The 23,899-nt window shown below is 29.5% G+C and overlaps 1 protein-coding gene across 1 annotated transcript in view; it reads right to left on the bottom strand.

The window, feature by feature from the left end:
* Positions 1–23,899, bottom strand: part of LOC111622991 (nucleoporin NUP188 homolog) — a 139,325-nt gene that overhangs the window by 52,452 nt on the left and 62,974 nt on the right. Inside the window, exons 14-18 of the mRNA XM_023365470.1 lie at positions 5,704–5,790; positions 5,468–5,544; positions 2,681–2,752; positions 2,479–2,518; positions 543–734 (exon numbers count right to left, since the gene is read on the bottom strand). Coding sequence (XP_023221238.1) covers positions 543–734; positions 2,479–2,518; positions 2,681–2,752; positions 5,468–5,544; positions 5,704–5,790 — 468 coding nt within the window. The remainder of the gene's footprint in view (positions 1–542; positions 735–2,478; positions 2,519–2,680; positions 2,753–5,467; positions 5,545–5,703; positions 5,791–23,899) is intronic.

Raw genomic sequence — 23,899 nt, 5'->3', positions numbered from 1 at the left:
TCAAATTTTTATTCATAAAAATGCAGTTTCAACTGCTTTTTATTTTATAAAATCCGTCTTCTTGCGCCACCAGAGGGCCTTTTAAACAATAGGTAGTCTGTTAGCGTTGGTCAGTAGTAGTCCAAATTCAATACGAACGTTTGTTTCTTGAAAATTTGATCACGATTTAAATACAGTATTCACTTTTAATATTACCGACATGTCATCGAAAAGAAAACGTGTTGTATTATCATTAAAAGAAATTAAAGTATTTATTTCGATTATCCGGATTTTTCCTTATCCGGACTACCTTCATCCCCAATTAGTCCGGATAATCGAGGTTCTACTGTATTTATTTTATATATATTATATATACTGTACACGGATCAATATAAATCTAACTGTAATGTAATAAAAAATTAAATTATATCTGTTCAGATGTACCTGTTTCCTTAGAAATTTTTATTTGAACAAAAAGTCTAATATGTGAGAAAGAAGAAAATAATTAATTATAAATGATTATTTAAGATTTAGAACATTAACAAAACTGCATTCATACTCACTCCATCTCCTCTTAAAATAGGACTACTCAACAATGTTGTCAAATATTCAAATACATTTAACTGAAGTGCTGCATTTCCAAGATGTTTTGTCTTACATTTCCTTCCAGAACATTGTCTGACTAATAACCATGCTAGAATAATTGGTCCCTGATGAGGATGATTTCCAAAGCTACATATGACTTCATCTAACTTCTATAGTATATAATCAATAAAGAATTAATTTTCTCATCAATAAAAAATATTAAAATTTATCTATAATAATAATATGATTACATTACATTAACAATTTTTATTGACTATTGAAATATACAGGATGTCCCATAAGTCGAACCACACAAGCTATGTTGATCTTTGTTTATTATTTTACACACAACACGTGATATTTAAGGAGAAATGAATTCAAGTTATTTTGATAGTGGGAACCTGCAGTCAGCATGAAGTTGCCAAAGTTTAAAAGGTTGCATCCAGACTTCCCACCAATCATGCACAGCAGTCTGTTAAACTCTTTGGCAACTTCATGCTGACTGCTGGTTTCCACTATCAAAATAACTTGAATTCATTCCTTCTTATCTACCATGCTTTATCTATTAAAAAATAAACAAAGATCAACATAACTCCTATAACTCCGAACTCATGAAATACACTCTAAATTCTTTCATTTACATCAATATTTTTGGATTTTACAAATATTGTTTAAATGTATTACAGTAAAATTGGCCCAAAATGGAAACTGATAAAATGGAAATCCCCTAAACGTAAATGTTTGGTACTGTGTGATTCCAGTTTACTTAGGTTTTACTATATATCAGTAGTAAGTTGAAATGTTTTTTATTATGAATTACATATAAATTCAGTTGTGTGGTGTTACTTTGTGCTGCACCATATTTTTGTGACAACTAAATTCACTCTGAAAGCAATTCAGAAGTAATTTCATTTGTAAGTTTTTCTCATTAATATATTTTACTCAATTCCTTTGAAAAACACAAATACAGTTTGACAGCAAAATAAATTTAATAAAAAGCACATTTATATAGTTATTAATTAACAGCTGATGATAAGATACTTTGTTGAATTATGTCTTTTTCCTCTCAAATAATTTTATGGTTTGATTTGATAGAATATAGTAACAAAACTGCCAAAGGAGATACCCAAAAAGACTTTTTATGAGAAAATGGCCTCTATTTAGATGTTAGAAAGCTCGGGAAACATCATACAGCCAGCCTGTGATCAGGTGCAAACTCTTGACCAACTCTTGACTTCATTCTTTGGTCACTAGTGGACCAAATAATCTTATGAATTTTCTAACATTAATGCATATTTACTCTTTACATTATATTGTTTAAATAAACTTTATATTATAACAACTAAAATAAAATATAATATTTTAATCATATTGAGTCTTTTCCTGAATAGAAAAATTTATTCTGATATAAAGTAATAAACTTATAGCTTAATTTCAAAGTTATTTTAAACTGAATATAATGAACTCTCATATAATGCCCGTGTCTATAAAATCATCTGAAATGCGTGTCTTGATAACAAGACTTCCTATAATGCTGATCATATCCCTGTGTTGTACAGAATGCCACTGTACCTAATCACTGCATTTATTTGGCTATGCTTCTGTTATTAATTTAATTAATAAACTATATAATTTGGCTAAAACTAGACAGATAGGTTGCCCACTTTCACACAAATTATATAGTAAATTAGGTAAATTTGTACCCAAAATGCAGTTTAAAAAATCTGATAATTATGTATTTAATATTAATAAATCAAGATAGATGATTGCAGATCATTTTAAATTATCTTGAAATTAAATATCTTCATTAAAATTACTTTCAAAAAAACATCTCAAATATAATAAAGATTATAAATCAAAATATTAATTTAAACAGATTTTTTAAACTCTTAAATATTTATTTTTTTAACTTACATTAAAATTTTCAGTCTTTATAAATGAAAAATTATTAATTCTGTAAATAAAATAGTCAAAATTAAGATTAATTCATTTTTATAAAAAATATTTTCAAGAATTTCAACATTATTTTATAAATTGAATTAAGTTTTCTTTTATAGTTACATTTAATAAGTGTATTAAATAACGTATTAAATTAAAAACAAGAAAAATCTCTTACGTTCCTTCTGCTTCACATTGGAATAACCATTCCAATTCCAACATTTCTAAAAATACAAGAGCTTCTAAATATCTATAATCACATAAAATATAGAATTTTAATATTCTTATTCAATCAGTTTGTAGCATTATAAATGTAAAATTATAGAAACTATTTACTATAACTAAAGAAATATACAGAAACCGTTGTAATTTGGCAAATACAGTAAAACCTTGCCTAAGCCAGCTGTATATATTTGGTATTCAGCAACTGCTGAATAATCGCCTATTCATCTCCTTGGATTCGGCACAATATATCGACAAGAAGTGGGAAACAGTAAATATTAGTCATGAATAATTCATCCAAACTATTTGATAGTGGCCAAATGTTTGCTCAAAATTTGGTGAATATCAAATATATGGAGATGTCTTAATATGAACCTGGTAGTCTGAAATTCTGATTAATATGAACTTGTGTTGTGCTTACCTCATTCCACCCAAAATAAGTTGTGTGTACAAACCCTCAAAATAAAGATTTATTACTTGAATATAAAATGAAGGCTAGTATCTTGTCTCCTCTTTGCTATATAGTCATACACTTATTCATAAAAATAGGTTGAAAATCCCACATAAACAAGCCAAGTCGGTCAGTTTTTGAAAAACTGACTGGTGTCAGTTGCTCTGACATAATATAGTGTCTTGTAAAAAAATGCTACTGTTTTAAATCATTGTAATTATGTCAATTATTATTCAAGAAGTATGCAACGTATACCAATTGATAGAATAACTGTCCAAATGTCACCTCCCATCTACATTCAAACAACTTATCATCTACAACTTCTAGGAAGCATCATAAAAAACTAGCAACTCTGCAGCAAAGGTGTTCTGTGTTCTGCAGTCTGTAACATTATTGTGCTACACAAGTAATCTGCATGAGCTGTAGAATTGGATGCTGTGGGTGGAATGCTTGAATGAGCATAGGAAAAATTTGAATATGAATTGGATGTGTGCAACATGACACAAGGTGCACACACAGAAAAACTGTAGTGGGCAAATGTAAAATGTGGACAGTTTTCCAATGTTTTAATGTTCATTACAACATTCTTAGATAACAATTAAATTAATTGTAGAATTTCTTCGGATGGCAATGTTATGAAAATTAATTTGAAAACACAGTCTGTCTAAAATTGGGAACCACCATTTATTCACTTCTTGTGTTCCAGAATACAAACAACCCTTTAAAAACAAAGATGTCTGTAAGATCTGCCAGTTCCAATTTCAACTTTGTAATTTTAATTGGATATTTTGCTGTATTTTTAAAGGGATGTTTTTAAACTTCATGGCCAAGCAGCCTAAAAAGAAAGATCAGTTCATCAAATGTTTGTATTCTGGAACACAAGAAGTGAATAAATGGTGGTTCCCAATTTTGGACAGACTTTAATTTTCAATTTTAATTAAATTAATTACAATAATTTAAATAGTAGCATTCATTTTGAAAACTCTGTATAATGGGCTCATCCAACTATAGTTAAGAAATCCTGAATTAACATGAAAACTACACCAGGAAAAAGAATACCAAATAATCCAAATAGATTAAAAACCAATTAGTTTGAATTAGAGATTTATTAATATTTTCAAAAATTGTTTTAAATATTTCCATCATCTCTAAACATTAAACAAAATCAACCTAATCATTATAATTTTTTGAATTTTTATATGTATAAACAGATCACAAACAAAAAGTCATTTTACTGCTTGTATAAAATTTTCTTTCACTTTCCAAACAGACATGCATTTAAAAGCATTTTTCAATCTTTCTTCAATTTGATCTTAATATGCTAAAATCATTTTAATTAAAAACTAATACTGCATTAAAGTCAAGTGGAAATAATAATAAAATAAATGAAAAAATAACTTAAATAATTTCCACAAGTGTAGAAAGAAACACTAAATTAAAAGTATATTTATCTTTTGTCCTACAATTCTTCAGGATCCAGATGATGTGAAAAAGGATGAAAGATAAAGACAATTTTTATTTTTTAATTAGTGTTTCTTCTAACCATGTGGTAATTAATCATTATCCTGGTGTTTCATTTATATTCATAACTTATATAAGTAAAATTTGAATCCAAGATTTAATATAGACTTATTGTAGCACGAAAATATCATTTCTCCTCTTTATTCTTAGTATTAGTCTACAGTATTCCTTGAGAACTAAACAAACTAAAGTTGAAATTGTAATACACAGTTTTATCACAATTTCATATTCAAACAATATCTTTTACTTATCTTATGTTACAGAAAACATTATTAATAATTTACATATCATCATACGTATAAGATACTACTGTTTATATCTTGCATTACACCATGACAAACTATGTTTTGTTAATGTATTTTCCATACTTGTATGTTCTTGTATAGTTTTACGCACACAAAATAGATTTTGTTATATAGCTATACATACATTTTATATCCTTTGGAGTGTAGATTAACACAAAACTAATAACTCTCTTAACAAAATCTTTGCAGTTATTACAAAATCCCAAAGCAATATCAAGTTTATAAATATGGTTTTGCAAATTTTATTACAGATTTATCACAAACCATCATAAATTTGTACTTATTCTATTCATATTAGTTATGGTGACATTTATAAAAATTAAAATTGTTAAAGACATTTTATTTGCCTTTTAAACTAATTAGATAATTCCCTGATGTAATTATTACAGGGAGACTTTTTTCAAAATAGTAAAATTGTAATGAATATTTTTAATAATTTTATAAATAATAATCAATTATAACATACCCAATTACATCGATTTGTCCTTTCATTCCTTCTCCTAAATACTGTCTGTAAGTCTGCCTCATTCCAAAACTGTGTTTCTATGAAGAAATATGAGAATATTTTTGTAAATTTTCATACAAAAACATAAGAAAATTTACTTTTAAAACTTAAAATATCCCAATTTATGATATAACTTCAACATATAAAAATTTTAATAACCATCACTAATCTTATATTCAATTTTTATGACTACATACTTGAAATAAAGAAAACAGCTTTAAAATATCTTCTGATTTTGGAGATGCATCTTTATAATATAGTAATAAAATCTGTAGCAATTCACTCTAAATTAATAAAAACAAAAGTATATAAATATTTAAAATAATTATGTATATTTTATTATACTGATCTTTCATAACATAAAATTATTACTGTTTTAAAAATACATTAACTTTTGATAGATTAATGTTATTAAAACTTCTTATTTTTCATTATTATTATATTATATATTACAAAATAAAATACAGTAAAAGTCTGTTAATCCAGCACCCTTTGAAAAGTATCCAATAATCTGGAACTATCAAATATTTTTTCTGCATGTAGAAATACAGTACATTACATCCTTGATGTCAGTGTTTGGGAATTCAATCATTCATGATCAGAAATTTATACACCAAAATTTCAACTTTCAGGAGATGGGAGATTATGTACTATTGTAAATCGAAGTCAGCACCTGCATAAACTGGATGTTCAAGCACGCACAATGTTAAAAAATCACTGCACTCAGTCATTTGTATGGTGTCTGTCATAAGTTATGTTACTATTTTGTTTATTTTTCATTTGGCTTAAATGAAATGACTTTTACGGCACTACAAGCCACTGCACAATATATTCATTTATTAATAAAACCATTCATTTCTCTGAAAATTTTTTAAAACAGCAGTAAGTCTTTGAACAAATTACAAATTTAACATTGAAAACAAAACTCAAAGTTTGAGAATTTAATGTTTGTGAAAGATTATTCTGTCCCAATTATTCACAAACATGGGGATCAGCATACATGTCTGGAAAATATTACTGTATATGCATATGAATCATTGTAAATGTTGATTTTGTGCAATGACATATTCATTAATATCTTTACAGATTTTCCAATCAATATGAAAACAGTATACAGTAGAGCCTCGATTATCCAACCCCCTATCAACCGACCCCTTGGTTAACCAACCGTCCTAGTCGGCAAATTTCAAATGTCCGCTATTGACGTGGTGCTACAATATTTGGCTATGTCTTGGCTACTTTAATATTATTTTTACATGTTTTAGCTGGCAACACTGGATTGACCATGAAAGGGAGCCAGTATTTAAACGAGGCTTAACTTTCTAATTTTTAACGATACAATAGCGATGATTATTATTTTAAAAAATTTTTGTTAGGCTTAACATCGATGAAAATTCAATGCAAAGTAGGTTAATAGCGATATACTAATATACTAATTACATGGGATATAATAATATACTACACTAATAATAGATTTTTTTCATACTTTTCAATTATCTGCCCTTTCAATTATCCAACCAACCCGTCCCCAATTAGGTCGGATAATTGAGGCTCTACTGTATTTGTGAAATATATCATCTTCAAACTTATTATAAAGCACATGTAAGCAAATCAGAAGCAAACAGCAATGTCTGCAATATTCAAATCATATATAACTTATCAAATTTTGCAAAAATACAAAAATGTCCAGTAATCTGTTACCACTCTAGTCTCATAGGTGCAGGATTAACAAACTTCCACTGTATTAGAATATGAGAAATCAGATACATTTGATATATATAAATATGTGGATCCTTATTATTATTTTCCTAAAAATTATCATTATTAACATAATACAATATAAAATGTCATTGTAACTAATGCCAATATGACAAAATTATTGGTACAATGAATTTATTTTCAATGTAATGCATCTTAATGCAAAAATATATGTTTACCAAATATCACTGTAATAAAACTTTCAGTTTAACATAATAAATTATGAAGCTGGCCAAACCATAACAGAAATGATTAAAAGACACTCTTAAGGTCTACAGGAAGGAAAGAATAAAGAAAATTTTAAAAAATTACAAAGAGAAATAATGCAGTATCACATCAAATGTATTTTTTCAACTGAAATTGCATTAGTTGTTTCTAATCTTTATGAACACCCTGTAAAAAGCAAGCATTCAGAGCTCTCTGTGTAAAGTATGCAAAACAAACCCAAGACCAAACTTCTCTTTGCAAAACAAACCCAAGACCAAACTCTACTTGAAAGTGCACAAGAGGGGCAGATCTGACCTCTCAGAAGTCATGAACAAATAAAGAAAACAACTGTAAGAAAAATATTATGTACACAAGGATTAATTAACAACACTGAAAGTTAATTTAATAAATATAAAAGGGTTATTATTAAATGAATGCAATACAATAATTAATTAAATGATGTACTAGTATTTAGGTAATTCTATAAGTCAATCAACAATACAATAGCAAAAAATTACATCTGAACTAGAGCAATTCCAAACAATCTTACATATTCTTCTCCTGGCCATGCAAACCTCTCCTCAAACTTGCTGTTTGCAATCATCTATTTATGCCTACTGGTATAGTAGCATCACAGCCACCATCTATCTCATTTACACATTTTCACATCATGCATTCATTTTTTCATGTTGACAGTAAACTCTAAAGGCTGGACTATATCATTACATTCATTATGGTCAAGTAATTGAAGTTTTTTACTTTGGCCACGGTTTTTTATGCAGCGAAAATGTAGCATAAATGATGTCATGAGCAGCAACCGCTGCATGGCATTTTACAAACACTTGTCATTGAAGCAAAATGGACACTGTCCCTTGTTTGCTAATTTCAGTTTTAGAAAGCAACATATTATTTAAAGAATTACAAGAGAATAAAAAAAGGAAGTATGAAAATTTAATAACTGGCATTGCTGTTTCAAATGAAGGCAAAAAATCTAAGCAACAGAAGATACGAAATTAAGTTGAAGAGGTCATATCTTCATATTCTATAGATGACTTAAAATCTCATTTTAGACTCACAAAAAGTTCAACAGAAATAAGTTTTAATTTAAAATAAGCTAAATTTTCTATTAATTTCTAAATTAACTGATAATGCATTTATTTTTTATAGGAAATTATAAAATTAATAAATTTAAAAAGAGAAATGAAAGTAAAAAAAGGACAACCTATTTCTTCTACAAAGGAAGTATTATTAAGTATTTGGACTCTTGCTAATCAAGAATCATTTCGAGGTATTGGAGACAGATTTGGTGTCAATAAAGGTCATGCACACACAATCTTTATAGACTTCTGTCAAAAAATGTGTCGTATGATTGGCAAGTTTATTACGTGGCCAAATGATAACTTGGAAAGAACAGTTCATAAGTTTGAAGAATTATGTACTGTTTCATTGCCTGGAGTAATTGGGTGTGTTGATGGAACACACACACACATATATAAAAACTCCAAAGGAATACAGGCAGAGTTATTACAACAGGAAAGGAAGGCACTCTATCCTGTTGCAAATAATTTGTGATTCAGAAATGCAAATTATTGATGCATTTGCTGATTGGCCTGATAGTGCCAATGATTCTCGGGTTTGGCAGCAGAGCCCTATTTATAATATGCCTTTAAATGAATCTTCAAGATATTTAGGAGATAAATATTATTTACTTGAAGATTCAGCGTATCCGTTAGATACATTTTAATTGTACCATATAAAGATTATGGTAATCTTACAGTAAAACAGAAAAATTTTAATAGAAAACACAGTTCTATCAGAGTTGTAGTAGAACAAACCATAGGTCTGCTAAAAGGGCAATTCTGTCGACTGAAATATCTGGACATGGAAAACATTTCATCAATGTCAAAAGTCATAATGACATCATGTATATTGCACAATTTGTGCATTAATCAAGATGATATTGACTGTACAGAGGATGCATTTGATTATGATTATAATGAACCTGCAGAAGACCCAGTTATGAGAAATCGTACAGCTGCGGAAGTAAAATGTAATCAATTAGCAGATCTATTGATGCAGAATTGAAATGTTTATTAAAAATATAATTTACAATTGTCTTGAAGTTAAATTAATAAATGTAGAGAATAGTTTTATACAATCTGTTATCACTGTTCTTAATGTTTATCACAAATTCACTCATCTATCAATTGAAGGGCTCCCTGTAGAAACATTACAACCAATAAATGTCTTTTTACCAAGAAGCTAAAAATTGTTTCATGCTTTTTCTATGTTCATATTTTAAAATTTGCTTATTTACACTTGTTGACTAAGATTACTTAAATTCAAAAGTAGGGAAAACTCAATTACTTTTATTGAACATTTTTTCCTTATTTTGGTCTAAAAACAAGTATATTCTTATTGAATTAAATTTTTGCAGAAGTATATAATGCATTTGTACTTTTACACAGAGGCCATTAAAGACAATAAATTGGGCTAAGATTCAAAATACCCAATATTACTGTCATTCTGATGAACAAAGGAAGAAAATACAAAACAAATTTTCTAAGACTTAATTAAACCTTTGGGAATCCAAGAAAAAAGTTAAAACACACAGCCATTGAGAGCTTGTATGGAGTCTGAGAATAGAGTTCCTCTTAGCATTTTTGAATAAATTAAACCCAATGCTTCTTTAATAAAAAGCAGTTTTAGAGATTTATTTTCTGTTAGTAAAAATGGCATTAATTTTGTAAGGGCCCTAAGTTTTCTCCTGACCCAAGGAAAAATTGCATTTCCTATTGAGTTCTGTACAAAAAGAAAGGAATCAACAATAAAGCTTTCTGTAATAGAAAGTTTGATTCCTTTTTTTTTTTAAAGAATAATATGTAAGTCTCAGAAGAGTAATATATATATCAACACACAAGAACCTTATTATATCCCAGTAACAACAAATTTTAATTAAAACGTTTTTGTCCATAAGCATAGTTATCTTCAGGCTTTTGACCAGTACAATTTGAATACGGAACATGTCGAACATGTTTTAAAATTATTTTCAAATTCAAAGTGAATTAAAAGTAACAAACCCATTTGGAAACTAATTTACTGTAAGCTATGAAGGATGTGCTAACACATGTAATTTTTAAAATAAATAAAAATTTGTAAATATCCATTTTTTTTTTAACATAAGTAGTACATTAATTCCTAATTTATTAAAATATACTTTCCTTTCATGTTTTATGATTTTTAAATTAATCTCACTGACAAAATTATAAAAGACAAAAATTTAGTACAGTGGAACCTCGGTATACGTCTGCTTTAGAATATGTCCAATTCGGAATACGTCCTGTTTGGACGAAACAAATTTTGCTCGGTATACGACTTTTGTTCGGTATACGACTTAATTCAATTATACACGCCATGTATGAACAAGTAGCACTATCGGTGTACTACACTAGACTAGACATTCGCGGTGCTACGGTTTATAACTTTGTTAAATATTTTCTAATTTTTAATTTGTAAGTAACATTTTATTATTTTTATTAATCATGAATTGCAAAAGGGCAACAGAAAAATAAAAAAATGACTAGAATCACAAAGAAACTGAAAAAAGCGATTGTTGAGAAATATGAAGGTGGCACGTGTGTTTGAGATTTGACGAGATTTAACTGTTTCATTCCGTATTCCGAGAACGATGATATCGACAATCATGAAAAATAAAGACACTATTAAATTTGCTAACGTTGTGAAAGGGGTTAAATCAATTTTTAAACAGAGATCGAAGACATTAGATCATGTCGAGAAATTGCTTTTGCTTTGGATAACTGAAAAACAGTGCTGGAGACAGCGTATCGGAAGCAATTNAGTACCTTTATTTTGTTTTCATTGGCTTCAACTGGCCATCCAGAATGTGGTGCATCTTCAATATTGAAATTGCCAGAACAAAATTTTGTAAACCAGTTTTGGCACTGTCGTTCTGTCAATACATCTTCTCCATACACGTCACACAATTTTTTTTCTCGCTTGAACAGCATTCTTACCTTTTTGGTAATAAAAGAGCAAAGTATGCCGAAAATGCTGCTTTCGATCTTCCATATTTGATGGGACACAAAAAATAAATAATTGCACAAAGTCAAACAAAATTTTTTGCAATTAAGCCTTAAAATGCTAGCTGTCAAAATATATAATGATAATACGGTTTAGAATGAAAATAGCGGGAAAATACGACTAATCCGTCTAGTGGTAAAAAAAAAAATGAACTTACTTTCTGAACAACTTAATATTTCTATCAATTGAATTGAGAAACTGGAATTGAGTGAGAAACAGTGAAATTTCTTGATGAAAAAAACTTGTTTACATGGCAGATTGTTAGAATAGTTGTGATTAGGGATTGTAAAAATCACATCTTTACAGCAATAACACTGTACAACAATGATTTTGTTTCAGGCTCAAAATTAGCATATTCTTATGTATTTTCATCTGCTGAATTCAAAAATCACTATAAAAATGACCAATTAGCTCTTGCTTTGGAGCAGTGGTTTCCAACCAGTGGTCTGCAAGAGCTAAAATATGGTCCGCAAAAGATTTAAAACTTTTATTCATTTTAAATTATAATTTAAAATGATTGACGTAATCTAAATAATACAAAATATATGAGAAAGGTTTTATAGTAAAATTTATAAAAAAAATGTTTCATTACAAAATAGTGCATCTTCAATTATTTCAAATTTTTGTTGGTGTTTTTTCTGTAAAACTCCTCAGATCAGCATATAATAAAACTCCACTCTATTATAGAATATATATTTATGCAAACATGACAGCCCTCCTTGACTCAATCAATTATGCTGAGCACAAGTGGAAAATATGTGATCTAAAAGTCATCGCTGTACTCTTAGGAATGCATACTGGGGTACACTAAATAATGTTGCTTTTTATGTATGTGGGACAGTAGGGATAGGAAATCACATTTACATTCAAGTGGACTGGCCTGCAAGAAATCTTGACTCTACTAAGAAAAATATCGTTGCCAAGCCTCTTGTGGACCCAAAAGATGTTCTTCTTCCACCCCTTCATATCAAGCTGGGTTTAATGAAAACTTTTGTCAAAGGTTCATACCTTTGACAAAAGGCATTTAAGTACTTAAGAGACAAATTTCCTAGATTGAGTAATGCAAAGGTTAAGTAAGGTATTTTTGTTGGGCCACAAATTCGAAAACTTGTAAAGGATCCCACGTTTGACAAAGTTTTGGACGGAAAAGAAAAAGAAGCTTGGGAAGCCTTAAAGGGAGTTATTCATGGATTCTTAGGCAACAAAAGAAACGATAATTACTCTCAGTTGGTGACAATACTTCTGGAAAAATATCATTAACTTGGATGCAACATGTCCCTCAAAATCCATTTTCTCCATTCCCACCTAGATTTTTTCCCTCCTAGTTGTGGAGCTGTCAGTGATGAACATGGGGAAAGATTCCACCAGGATATTTCTGTATTGGAACAAAGATATCAGGACCATTGGAATGAAGCAATGCTTGCGGATTACTGTTGGTCTGTGTGTAGGGATGCACCAGAACTCACAAGAGGCAAGCCAAAGGAAAACGATCTCATGAAGTCACTACATGATTCGCTTTACACCGAACCACCTGCTAGGTATTCTTCTATTAATTTAGAACTCTTAGAATGTTAGTGTAATTTTAAAAAAATTCAAAAGCACTTTCAATGTTGTTAGCATATGTAATTAAAATGTATTGTTTTCTCTTATGCTGTTAAAATCACCTATTGTATACCACAAAAACTACAGCTAATAAAAATTTTTCTTTGTCATATTCAATTTTCTCACCCCAAAATTAGTAAGATTTCACTCATGAAATAAAGGAAACATCCAAAAACATTTTTTTTTGTTGTCCAGTGTTATTGACAAATGCATTGTATTTAAAAAGTCAAACTATCATTTTTGTAATAAATTTATTTAAATTTTAATTTAGTTTAACACTAAAATGCTCTCAGGACAAGTGAAAATAATATTTACCACTATTTGCCCATGCAAATCTTTATTAGGAGGCTCTACAGTTAAAAGTTCTTCAAACTGATCCATTATCTGCAAAANTAAATTTTGAGATTTCAGTAAATATATATATGAGAGAGATTTTATTTATAGTTTTTTTTTTCTTATATATATTTACATTGGTATTACAATTTTATCATAGTTGTCTCTAGAATGCTTTAAATGAATAATAAAACATGTCTCACCTATGCCTTCAATATTATTAGATGAGAAGAATACTTCACAGTACTTCTCTTGAAATGTCTCATCTGAAAAATATTGGGTTGAACCAAAAGTTCATTCAGTTTTTAGAAAGAAATAAAATATACTATTTTGAAATAAATAAAAACATTTAATCCACAATGTATTCACCCTTCTGTTCAATAACCTTACGCCACTTGACGGGTAGTTTCATAATTCTGTCTGTGTAGAATTGAGTGGGTTTTTGATTGAAGAAATTATCAATGTGATTTTTGATACCTTCTAGAGATTGAAATTCTATGCCATTTAAATTATTCTGCAATGAACGAAAAAGATGATAGTCTGAGGGAGCAATACCTGGAGAATATGCAGGGTGACTCAAAACATCCCAGTTAAAGTCTAGAAGTTTTTGGCGCACATTTAACGATATGTGTGGTCTTGCATTATCATGATGGAATACCACTCCCCGTCGATTTGCAAGTTCTGGACGTTTTTGATGCACTGCAGCCTTTAGTTCATCCAGTTGGAGACAATATTTATTGGAATTAATTGTTTGGTTGTTGGTTAAAAGCTCGTAATAAAGAACTCCTTTCCAGTCCCACCAAACTGAAATCATTACTTTTCTGGGATGCAAACCAGCTTTAGGTTGTGGCACTGGAGGATCACCTGGCTTACTCCAAGATCTCTTGCGTTGAATATTGTTGTAAATGATCCATTTTTCATCCCCTGTTATTAATCGCTTTAAAAAGGGATCATCTTCATTGTGTTTTAAAAGTGAATCACATACAGAAACACGCTCAATAAGGTTTCGTTCACTTAACTTATGGGGAACCCAAACATCATAACGGGAAGTGTATCCAAGGCTAGCCAAATGTCTGACAATAGATGTTTGGGATATTTTTAAGATGTTGGCTATCCCTCGTGTTGTTTTATGCTGATCAGTTTGAATTAAAGCCGTTACGGACTCATCTTCTATGGTTGAAGGTCGTCCTGACCGAGGTGCATCTTCGAGAGAAAAATCTCCCTCCCTGAATTTTGAAAACCATTTCTGGCATGTTCAATCAGTAACTGCATCTTCCCCATATACAGCACATATCTTTTTTTGAGTTTTTGTTGCATTTTTTCCTTTTCGAAAATAATAGAGCATTAGATGTCGAAAATGCACCTTCTTATCTTCCATTTTAATGTTTTTTTTTCCTTAAAAGTTAACAAAATTTTAAAAAATAGCTGTAATTAAACTTACGTAATAAATATGCAGATATTTGTAATGTCAACCTAAACAAGTTAAAACTTGATAAACACAACAGAGGTGCCACAGACGAGCGATTATATAAATACCCGAACAAACTTTTGGTTCAACCCAATATATAGCACATTCTTAAAATTAAACATCTTAAATGTGTACAATGTGATTATCACTTACAGTCAACCCCCCTATAACGTGGGTTCCTATAACGGAAATTCCTATAACGTAGCAAAAAAATTGTAGCAATATTCATATAAAGGAAGTCCTAAAACGTCGTCGCTGACTCGTGTCGTGACAAGATTGATAGAATCTGGACCAATAGTGAATGAGCAGCCAAACTACTTTCCTCCGCCCTGCGCCATGCTACGGAGAGTTTAGGCGGCTAAATTGAGTTTGCTATCGTCTGTACAGTATTATATATAAATTAGGTACTGTACATATAATTATATATTAATTATATATATATTAACTTAATTTATTGTAACTTTATTATAATTATATATATAATTTCCGCCGTCTAGCGCCACGCTACGGAGAGTTTAGGCTAGTAAGTTGAGTTTATTATCGTCTGTACAATATGTAAATTAGGTAAAAAGTCTAATGCAGCACTAATTTTACACTCTTGTGAAAGAAACATTTCTTATTCAATGACCATAAAAATTATTTATATTAATGATGTCTCCAAAGGTCAAGTTATTTTTCTGCGAAAAATTCGTTATCAGATATCACGGCCGCCGTTTTGTGCGCTGTTCCGCGACGAAAACAAGCTTGAGCAACGGCGTAGTCGAACGGTGCACACTCGGTAAGTAATTCTACAATTTTTTGTTTATAGCATAGTTTATACGGATTATTCCCAAAAAATTATACATGTTTTGGAAATGTTGAGTGGAATTAGTCTAGAATCGGTTAATTTTATAGAAGAAAACCTTTCAAACAGCCTTAGTCCGTAAACTTCACACATGTCGGGCTGTGATTGGCTCATGTATTTAACGATTCCTACAACGTAAAATTCGATTAATGTGGAACGTATCTAAGCATTATAGGGGGGTCTACTGTATTTAATATTGTCTTTCCTTAGCTGAAATTTAAAACTATATTTCCATTTAATCATTCAGTATAACCTAATTCAAATTAAACAATACCAATAATGGATAAATTTAAATTTATTATTTCAAGAATGTATATAAATATAAAGATATTTACCTGTACTTAATTGTTTCATGGTATTTTCGTCTACGGTAACGTTTATTTGTTTTTCTCCAAAGCACAATACGATGTTAAACATTTTCGATGTGGAGGCATCCATTTTGCTTTACACATGTAGCGGACGTAAAAGTTGCTTTATCTTTGCTGCAGCGACTCCTTGCAGCAAACATTTAAAAACAGTTTGCTACATTGCAGCACTGCATTTACAAATGGGTTTCAGAGTGTTCACTGTAAAACGTTCTTGAGAGCTGCATAAAAAAATGCGGCCTTTGTTTTTGCCACTTTCTGACTGGTTTCTTCTAGAATGGGATTTTGTCAACATATAACTAATAGCAAACATCAGATAGATGGATTGCTAATAGTAAGATGTTATTCTAGAATTTTTGTTTTTGATCAAGATTGTGATGCTAGTCACCCTTAACTAAATAGAACCTCAAAATAAACATAGCTAAAACAAAATAAATGATAACAAAGTAAAATTGGGTTCTCCCTCACATCTGCAGAAAGAACTACTGAGAAAATTTCAATCAAGTTTCTGAGTGTGCAGTTCAAGTGTCCTGAGTATGCAATCAATCAAGTTTCTGAGTGTGCAATTCAAGTGTCCTGAGTATGCAATTTCAATTTTTTGGAAAAAATTTTACTTCAAAATTTAGTCACTGCTGTCTCCTTAATATGCATTATATATGTGTAATGTGTTTTACATACATTTTCTAATGAATTTCAGGAGTTAACAAAGAAACAAAGTGTAACAATTTTATTTCAATTATAGCAGGCATTTAATAAGTAATGCAGGATCAAAGTTAGCACCATAACTATTCACCTGTCAAAGAATTCTGAAGCATGCTTTACAACTCCTTTTATATCTGAAATTCATTAGAGAAGATACACAATGTGCACATTAAGGGACAGCAGTGCCTAATTTTGGTACTAGCAGCTGAATTTTGATGTAAAATTTTTTCCAAAAAAAATCAAAACAGCATATTCAAGTTAGTATTTATACAAAATTTAGTTGAGATTTATCTAATAATTCTTCCTATACAGAGCTCTAAACACTCACTTTTTAATTATGATCACCCTGAAAGTTTAAAAGATTTTTAAAATGAGAACGATATGACAAATATAAAATGAAAAAATTTTCTGTTTACACAATAAATTTTGTCAAATTATAAATACCATTCCTAAACTGAATAACAATAGAGATTTCAAACATAGTCAAGTCTAATTAATTTGAATTTTTCAATAAATTAAATTCACGACTATTCTTCTGAAAATTCATAAATAGTGTTAAAAAACAGTTAATTTGAATTCTTTTAAGACAAATTTGAATAAATTAGATAATTGGATAGTGTATTTCAAAGTTGCATATAGTAAACTGACTTATAGAATGCATTTTAGGAAATTCTGAAATGTGCATGTTCTGTAAACCCCTAGGACATAACATGCCAGGTATTTGAGTTTATACTAGTTATTTAGCTATAATTTTATAATGTCTAAACATGAAACATGTTTATGTTTAGTTTAAAAAGTTGAAATTATATTTTCATTCTTTCTGTCTTGTGGGCACTAAGAGGACCTTTTAATCAAGCTCATCATGGGTTCACTTTATTAGAGAAGTGGAAAAGAAAGTAAAAAATAAAGAATAGTACTAAACACTAAAAACTTGGAAGAAAATTAGTTTAATTTTTAAAAACTGATGATTAAAAAATTTTTTAGTTTTATGAGAAAGAAACTTGAACTTCTAGTGTTAATTTGATATAGAATACAATTTTAAGTTCTTGCATATTTTTGTCATTTTTGTAAAAATTGTTTCTAAAACATAGCAACTTAAAAAACAATTATTCTATGAACCAATGACCAGTGTGCAACAAAAAAAACAAAAGAGAAAGTTAGCAACTTAACACCAGAAATCAGAGTTCCTTTCACATATCCTTTTTGGTATAAAGTGCAATTAGTTTTTCATTTTTCAGATTTCTCCTCTGTTCAAAGCAAAGATAATTCACTTTCTTTATATATTGTGAGATTTTATGCATTTCCATGTAAAAGTAATTCTTTGAATAGCTATAAATCATTAAGTTTAAATATATACAAGCAAGTTTTTTCACTGTTTATGTAATTGTACATTCTTTTTGTAGTAATTCTGATAATGAAGAAAATGATCCATGAAATNTTATAGGAAATTATAAAATTAATAAATTTAAAAAGAGAAATGAAAGTAAAAAAAGGACAACCTATTTCTTCTACAAAGGAAGTATTATTAAGTATTTGGACTCTTGCTAATCAAGAATCATTTCGAGGTATTGGAGACAGATTTGGTGTCAATAAAGGTCATGCACACACAATCTTTATAGACTTCTGTCAAAAAATGTGTCGTATGATTGGCAAGTTTTTTACGTGGCCAAATGATAACTTGGAAAGAACAGTTCATAAGTTTGAAGAATTATGTACTGTTTCATTGCCTGGAGTAATTGGGTGTGTTGATGGAACACACACACACATATATAAAAACTCCAAAGGAATACAGGCAGAGTTATTACAACAGGAAAGGAAGGCACTCTATCCTGTTGCAAATAATTTGTGATTCAGAAATGCAAATTATTGATGCATTTGCTGATTGGCCTGATAGTGCCAATGATTCTCGGGTTTGGCAGCAGAGCCCTATTTATAATATGCCTTTAAATGAATCTTCAAGATATTTAGGAGATAAATATTATTTACTTGAAGATTCAGCGTATCCGTTAGATACATTTTAATTGTACCATATAAAGATTATGGTAATCTTACAGTAAAACAGAAAAATTTTAATAGAAAACACAGTTCTATCAGAGTTGTAGTAGAACAAACCATAGGTCTGCTAAAAGGGCAATTCTGTCGACTGAAATATCTGGACATGGAAAACATTTCATCAATGTCAAAAGTCATAATGACATCATGTATATTGCACAATTTGTGCATTAATCAAGATGATATTGACTGTACAGAGGATGCATTTGATTATGATTATAATGAACCTGCAGAAGACCCAGTTATGAGAAATCGTACAGCTGCGGAAGTAAAATGTAATCAATTAGCAGATCTATTGATGCAGAATTGAAATGTTTATTAAAAATATAATTTACAATTGTCTTGAAGTTAAATTAATAAATGTAGAGAATAGTTTTATACAATCTGTTATCACTGTTCTTAATGTTTATCACAAATTCACTCATCTATCAATTGAAGGGCTCCCTGTAGAAACATTACAACCAATAAATGTCTTTTTACCAAGAAGCTAAAAATTGTTTCATGCTTTTTCTATGTTCATATTTTAAAATTTGCTTATTTACACTTGTTGACTAAGATTACTTAAATTCAAAAGTAGGGAAAACTCAATTACTTTTATTGAACATTTTTTCCTTATTTTGGTCTAAAAACAAGTATATTCTTATTGAATTAAATTTTTGCAGAAGTATATAATGCATTTGTACTTTTACACAGAGGCCATTAAAGACAATAAATTGGGCTAAGATTCAAAATACCCAATATTACTGTCATTCTGATGAACAAAGGAAGAAAATACAAAACAAATTTTCTAAGACTTAATTAAACCTTTGGGAATCCAAGAAAAAAGTTAAAACACACAGCCATTGAGAGCTTGTATGGAGTCTGAGAATAGAGTTCCTCTTAGCATTTTTGAATAAATTAAACCCAATGCTTCTTTAATAAAAAGCAGTTTTAGAGATTTATTTTCTGTTAGTAAAAATGGCATTAATTTTGTAAGGGCCCTAAGTTTTCTCCTGACCCAAGGAAAAATTGCATTTCCTATTGAGTTCTGTACAAAAAGAAAGGAATCAACAATAAAGCTTTCTGTAATAGAAAGTTTGATTCCTTTTTTTTTTTAAAGAATAATATGTAAGTCTCAGAAGAGTAATATATATATCAACACACAAGAACCTTATTATATCCCAGTAACAACAAATTTTAATTAAAACGTTTTTGTCCATAAGCATAGTTATCTTCAGGCTTTTGACCAGTACAATTTGAATACGGAACATGTCGAACATGTTTTAAAATTATTTTCAAATTCAAAGTGAATTAAAAGTAACAAACCCATTTGGAAACTAATTTACTGTAAGCTATGAAGGATGTGCTAACACATGTAATTTTTAAAATAAATAAAAATTTGTAAATATCCATTTTTTTTTTAACATAAGTAGTACATTAATTCCTAATTTATTAAAATATACTTTCCTTTCATGTTTTATGATTTTTAAATTAATCTCACTGACAAAATTATAAAAGACAAAAATTTAGTACAGTGGAACCTCGGTATACGTCTGCTTTAGAATATGTCCAATTCGGAATACGTCCTGTTTGGACGAAACAAATTTTGCTCGGTATACGACTTTTGTTCGGTATACGACTTAATTCAATTATACACGCCATGTATGAACAAGTAGCACTATCGGTGTACTACACTAGACTAGACATTCGCGGTGCTACGGTTTATAACTTTGTTAAATATTTTCTAATTTTTAATTTGTAAGTAACATTTTATTATTTTTATTAATCATGAATTGCAAAAGGGCAACAGAAAAATAAAAAAATGACTAGAATCACAAAGAAACTGAAAAAAGCGATTGTTGAGAAATATGAAGGTGGCACGTGTGTTTGAGATTTGACGAGATTTAACTGTTTCATTCCGTATTCCGAGAACGATGATATCGACAATCATGAAAAATAAAGACACTATTAAATTTGCTAACGTTGTGAAAGGGGTTAAATCAATTTTTAAACAGAGATCGAAGACATTAGATCATGTCGAGAAATTGCTTTTGCTTTGGATAACTGAAAAACAGTGTGCCGGCGACAGCGTATCGGAAGAAATTATTTGCGAGAAAGTTAAAAGGATACATGCTGATCTCATGAAAAATCAAGCAGAAACTAGCGAGGAAAGCAAGGTGTTTAAAGCCAGCCATTTTTTTACATGAGAACGGATTAATCATTTTTACATTACTTCTTATGGAAAAGGTTGGTTTGGTATACGTCCTATTCGGTATAAGTCCAAACACCAGGAACGGATTAAGGTCGTATACCGAGGTTCCACTGTAGTTTATTTCTTACTATATTCAAAAAATATTTTCATTTCAATAATTATTATGTAAAAATCAAGTAAAATGACAAAAGTTGTTGACTGGATAACATTGAAAGATAGTGTGAGAAATATATTAAGAGATAATTAAAGTGTAACTATGGTAGACTTAGATGATTAAATTGGGAGGAGATAAATCTAAATTCAAAATTCAGGTAATTCTATCATACAAAAAACAAGAGTGTAAGAGAATATAAACCTAAAATATCCTGAATACAGTGGTACCTCCGGATACAAACGCCCCAGCATACGAAATTTTCAGGAACGACACGAAATTCGAACATAATTTTGCTCCACGATACGAACAAAAATTCACCATATGACGTTACATTAGTTTGCAGCGCCATTTTTTATTCACTTCTGTTCGTCGGTCTCAGTCTGCGTGTTTGCTTCGTCGTGGAAAGATCTCGCTCAATAAAGGAAATCTCGAGGTATTATCAGAAAGTGACTGATTTTATTGAAAAGAAACATCCCGAAAAGGTTCACACTGGCTGTATTGCTGCTCGGAGTAATGACATTTGCCTAAGTCATTTCAGAAACATTTTAAAAAGTAGGCAAAGCCAAACCTCTTTGGATAGATATTTTACCAAGCAACCTCTATCCAGTGAAAGTGCTGGTGGAAGTGAAGGAAAGGAAGCAAAAAGCAGTGAATAAAAATTTTTAAAAAATATATAAAACAACACTAATTTTTTTATCTTTTCTAAGTTATTTTTTAGTTATTGTTACATTATGTTATGTAAGTTAAGTTTTAGTATCATTTCCCTTCTCCCTCTCTTCCGCCACCAGTTTACACCTCCACCTTTGTCTATCCTCAAAGGTAAAATGCAAATAAAACTACATTTTTTTTTAATCAATTATTATTCTATTACGATTATTTATACATTTACAACTACAAAATGCATTTTCAGTGTTTTCCTTACTATAGTTATTATTTTTTTAATGTATTACTTAGCTTTAATTTGAGTGTGTTTTTCGTATTGGAACGAATTATTTGGTTTTACATGTAATGGTATGGGGAAAAATGATTCACCTTACGACATTTTCATGATACGATCTCAGTGTCGGAACGGATTAATTTCGTATCCTGAGGTACCACTGTATTTGTTTTTAGTCAGGATATGATGGGATTAGGAAATAAATGAGAAATTAGCAAAAGAACTAGAATTACATTAACCCTGCCTATAGAACTTTCTATAGGCAGGGTTAATGTAATTCTTTCTTCAGGGTTAATGTAAATTCATTATATATGAAATATATAATGAATTTGAATATATGAAAGTTGAATATCATTATAATTGAGTCTAATATATAAAACCAGTTTTTAATTAAAATTTAAGACACAAGCACATTTGATTATAAACATTTATTTAAATTTATTTTTTTCTTTATTTTTTTGAACAATATTTAAAATATTTTTTAAAATGTTTAATTTTTTTAGTTCAATTTCCTCTAGTTTTTTCCAGCGTTGTTCATCCATCTCCTCTTGTTTTTTTATATACTCCTGAAACCATTTGGGAGGCTCATTTTTGGAAGAATATGCTTTTTTTCTTTTTTGGTTGGTGGTGCCTGTTTATTCTCCAGGCAATTGTCTGAAGTACAAACATCACCAATTTCCTCAACATTTTCCTCAGTTGCTGAGGATAATGATGATAATAATGTATCAGGAGGAGAGTTTACATTTGATTTTGAAGCAAGGAAAGTGTCTAAATCCTATGAAATTCCCAAAAGGGAACTTGGCCACCTCCAGATCGTTTCATCTGATCTTTCCTCCTCCTGTACATCAACATTTGGTTTCTCCATTTCCTGCCTGACTCTATTGCTGTTAAGTTGAAACCTTTGTTTTTCAGTTTTTGGCTTATTCAACCCCATAATTTTATTTTTTTACAACTTGGACTCTGAAATTGCAAGTCCATTTCTCTGCGAAATTCTATAAGTTTTTTTACAGAGGAAGTGGTCCATGTAGTTTCCTATAAAATATTACATTTTCATTAGCATGTTGATAACTATATAGATTCTTTAATTAAGTTTTCAAAAACTTACTTTAAAGACTATTCACAAAAATATTCAAACTTAAAGTATTTTATCATAAATATGTTAAATGTATAAATGGATAAAATGAATGGTTTTATTTAAGGATAACAGATCTTGTTTTCTTAGAAATAACTGCTTCATAAATGTAAACCATAATTTTTTAAACTCATAAAATATAATACAGTAAAGCATCGTTTATCCAAATCAATTGGGGACTGGGGTTGTTTGGATAACTTATTTTTCAGATAACTGATTATGTACGAAAAAATATTAACCTATACCATGTTGAAATTTTTCTCCAATGCATGTTGCTTTGCGTTGAATTTTCGTCGATGTTAAGCCTAATGAAAATTTTTATAATAATAATCATGGCTATTGTATCATTAAAAATTATTTCTTTATTTTGTACAAACAAAATAAATATATTGAAAAATATAAAAACAATAAAAAATTATACTTCAGAAGTTAATTTAGTATCAAAAACGTAAAATATTTGAGTAGCCCAAGACATAGCCAAAGATTACAGCGCCACAGCACTGGCAAAAATTTAAATTTGTTGACTGGAATTCCTTCGGATAACCGA

Source organism: Centruroides sculpturatus, unplaced genomic scaffold, assembly GCF_000671375.1.
Source record: "Centruroides sculpturatus isolate CEXI.00-Female unplaced genomic scaffold, Cexi_2.0 scaffold289, whole genome shotgun sequence".
NCBI classification, from domain to species: domain Eukaryota; kingdom Metazoa; phylum Arthropoda; class Arachnida; order Scorpiones; family Buthidae; genus Centruroides; species Centruroides sculpturatus.
Note: the sequence above shows the minus strand (reverse complement) of the source record. Positions and strands in the feature narration are given on the sequence as shown.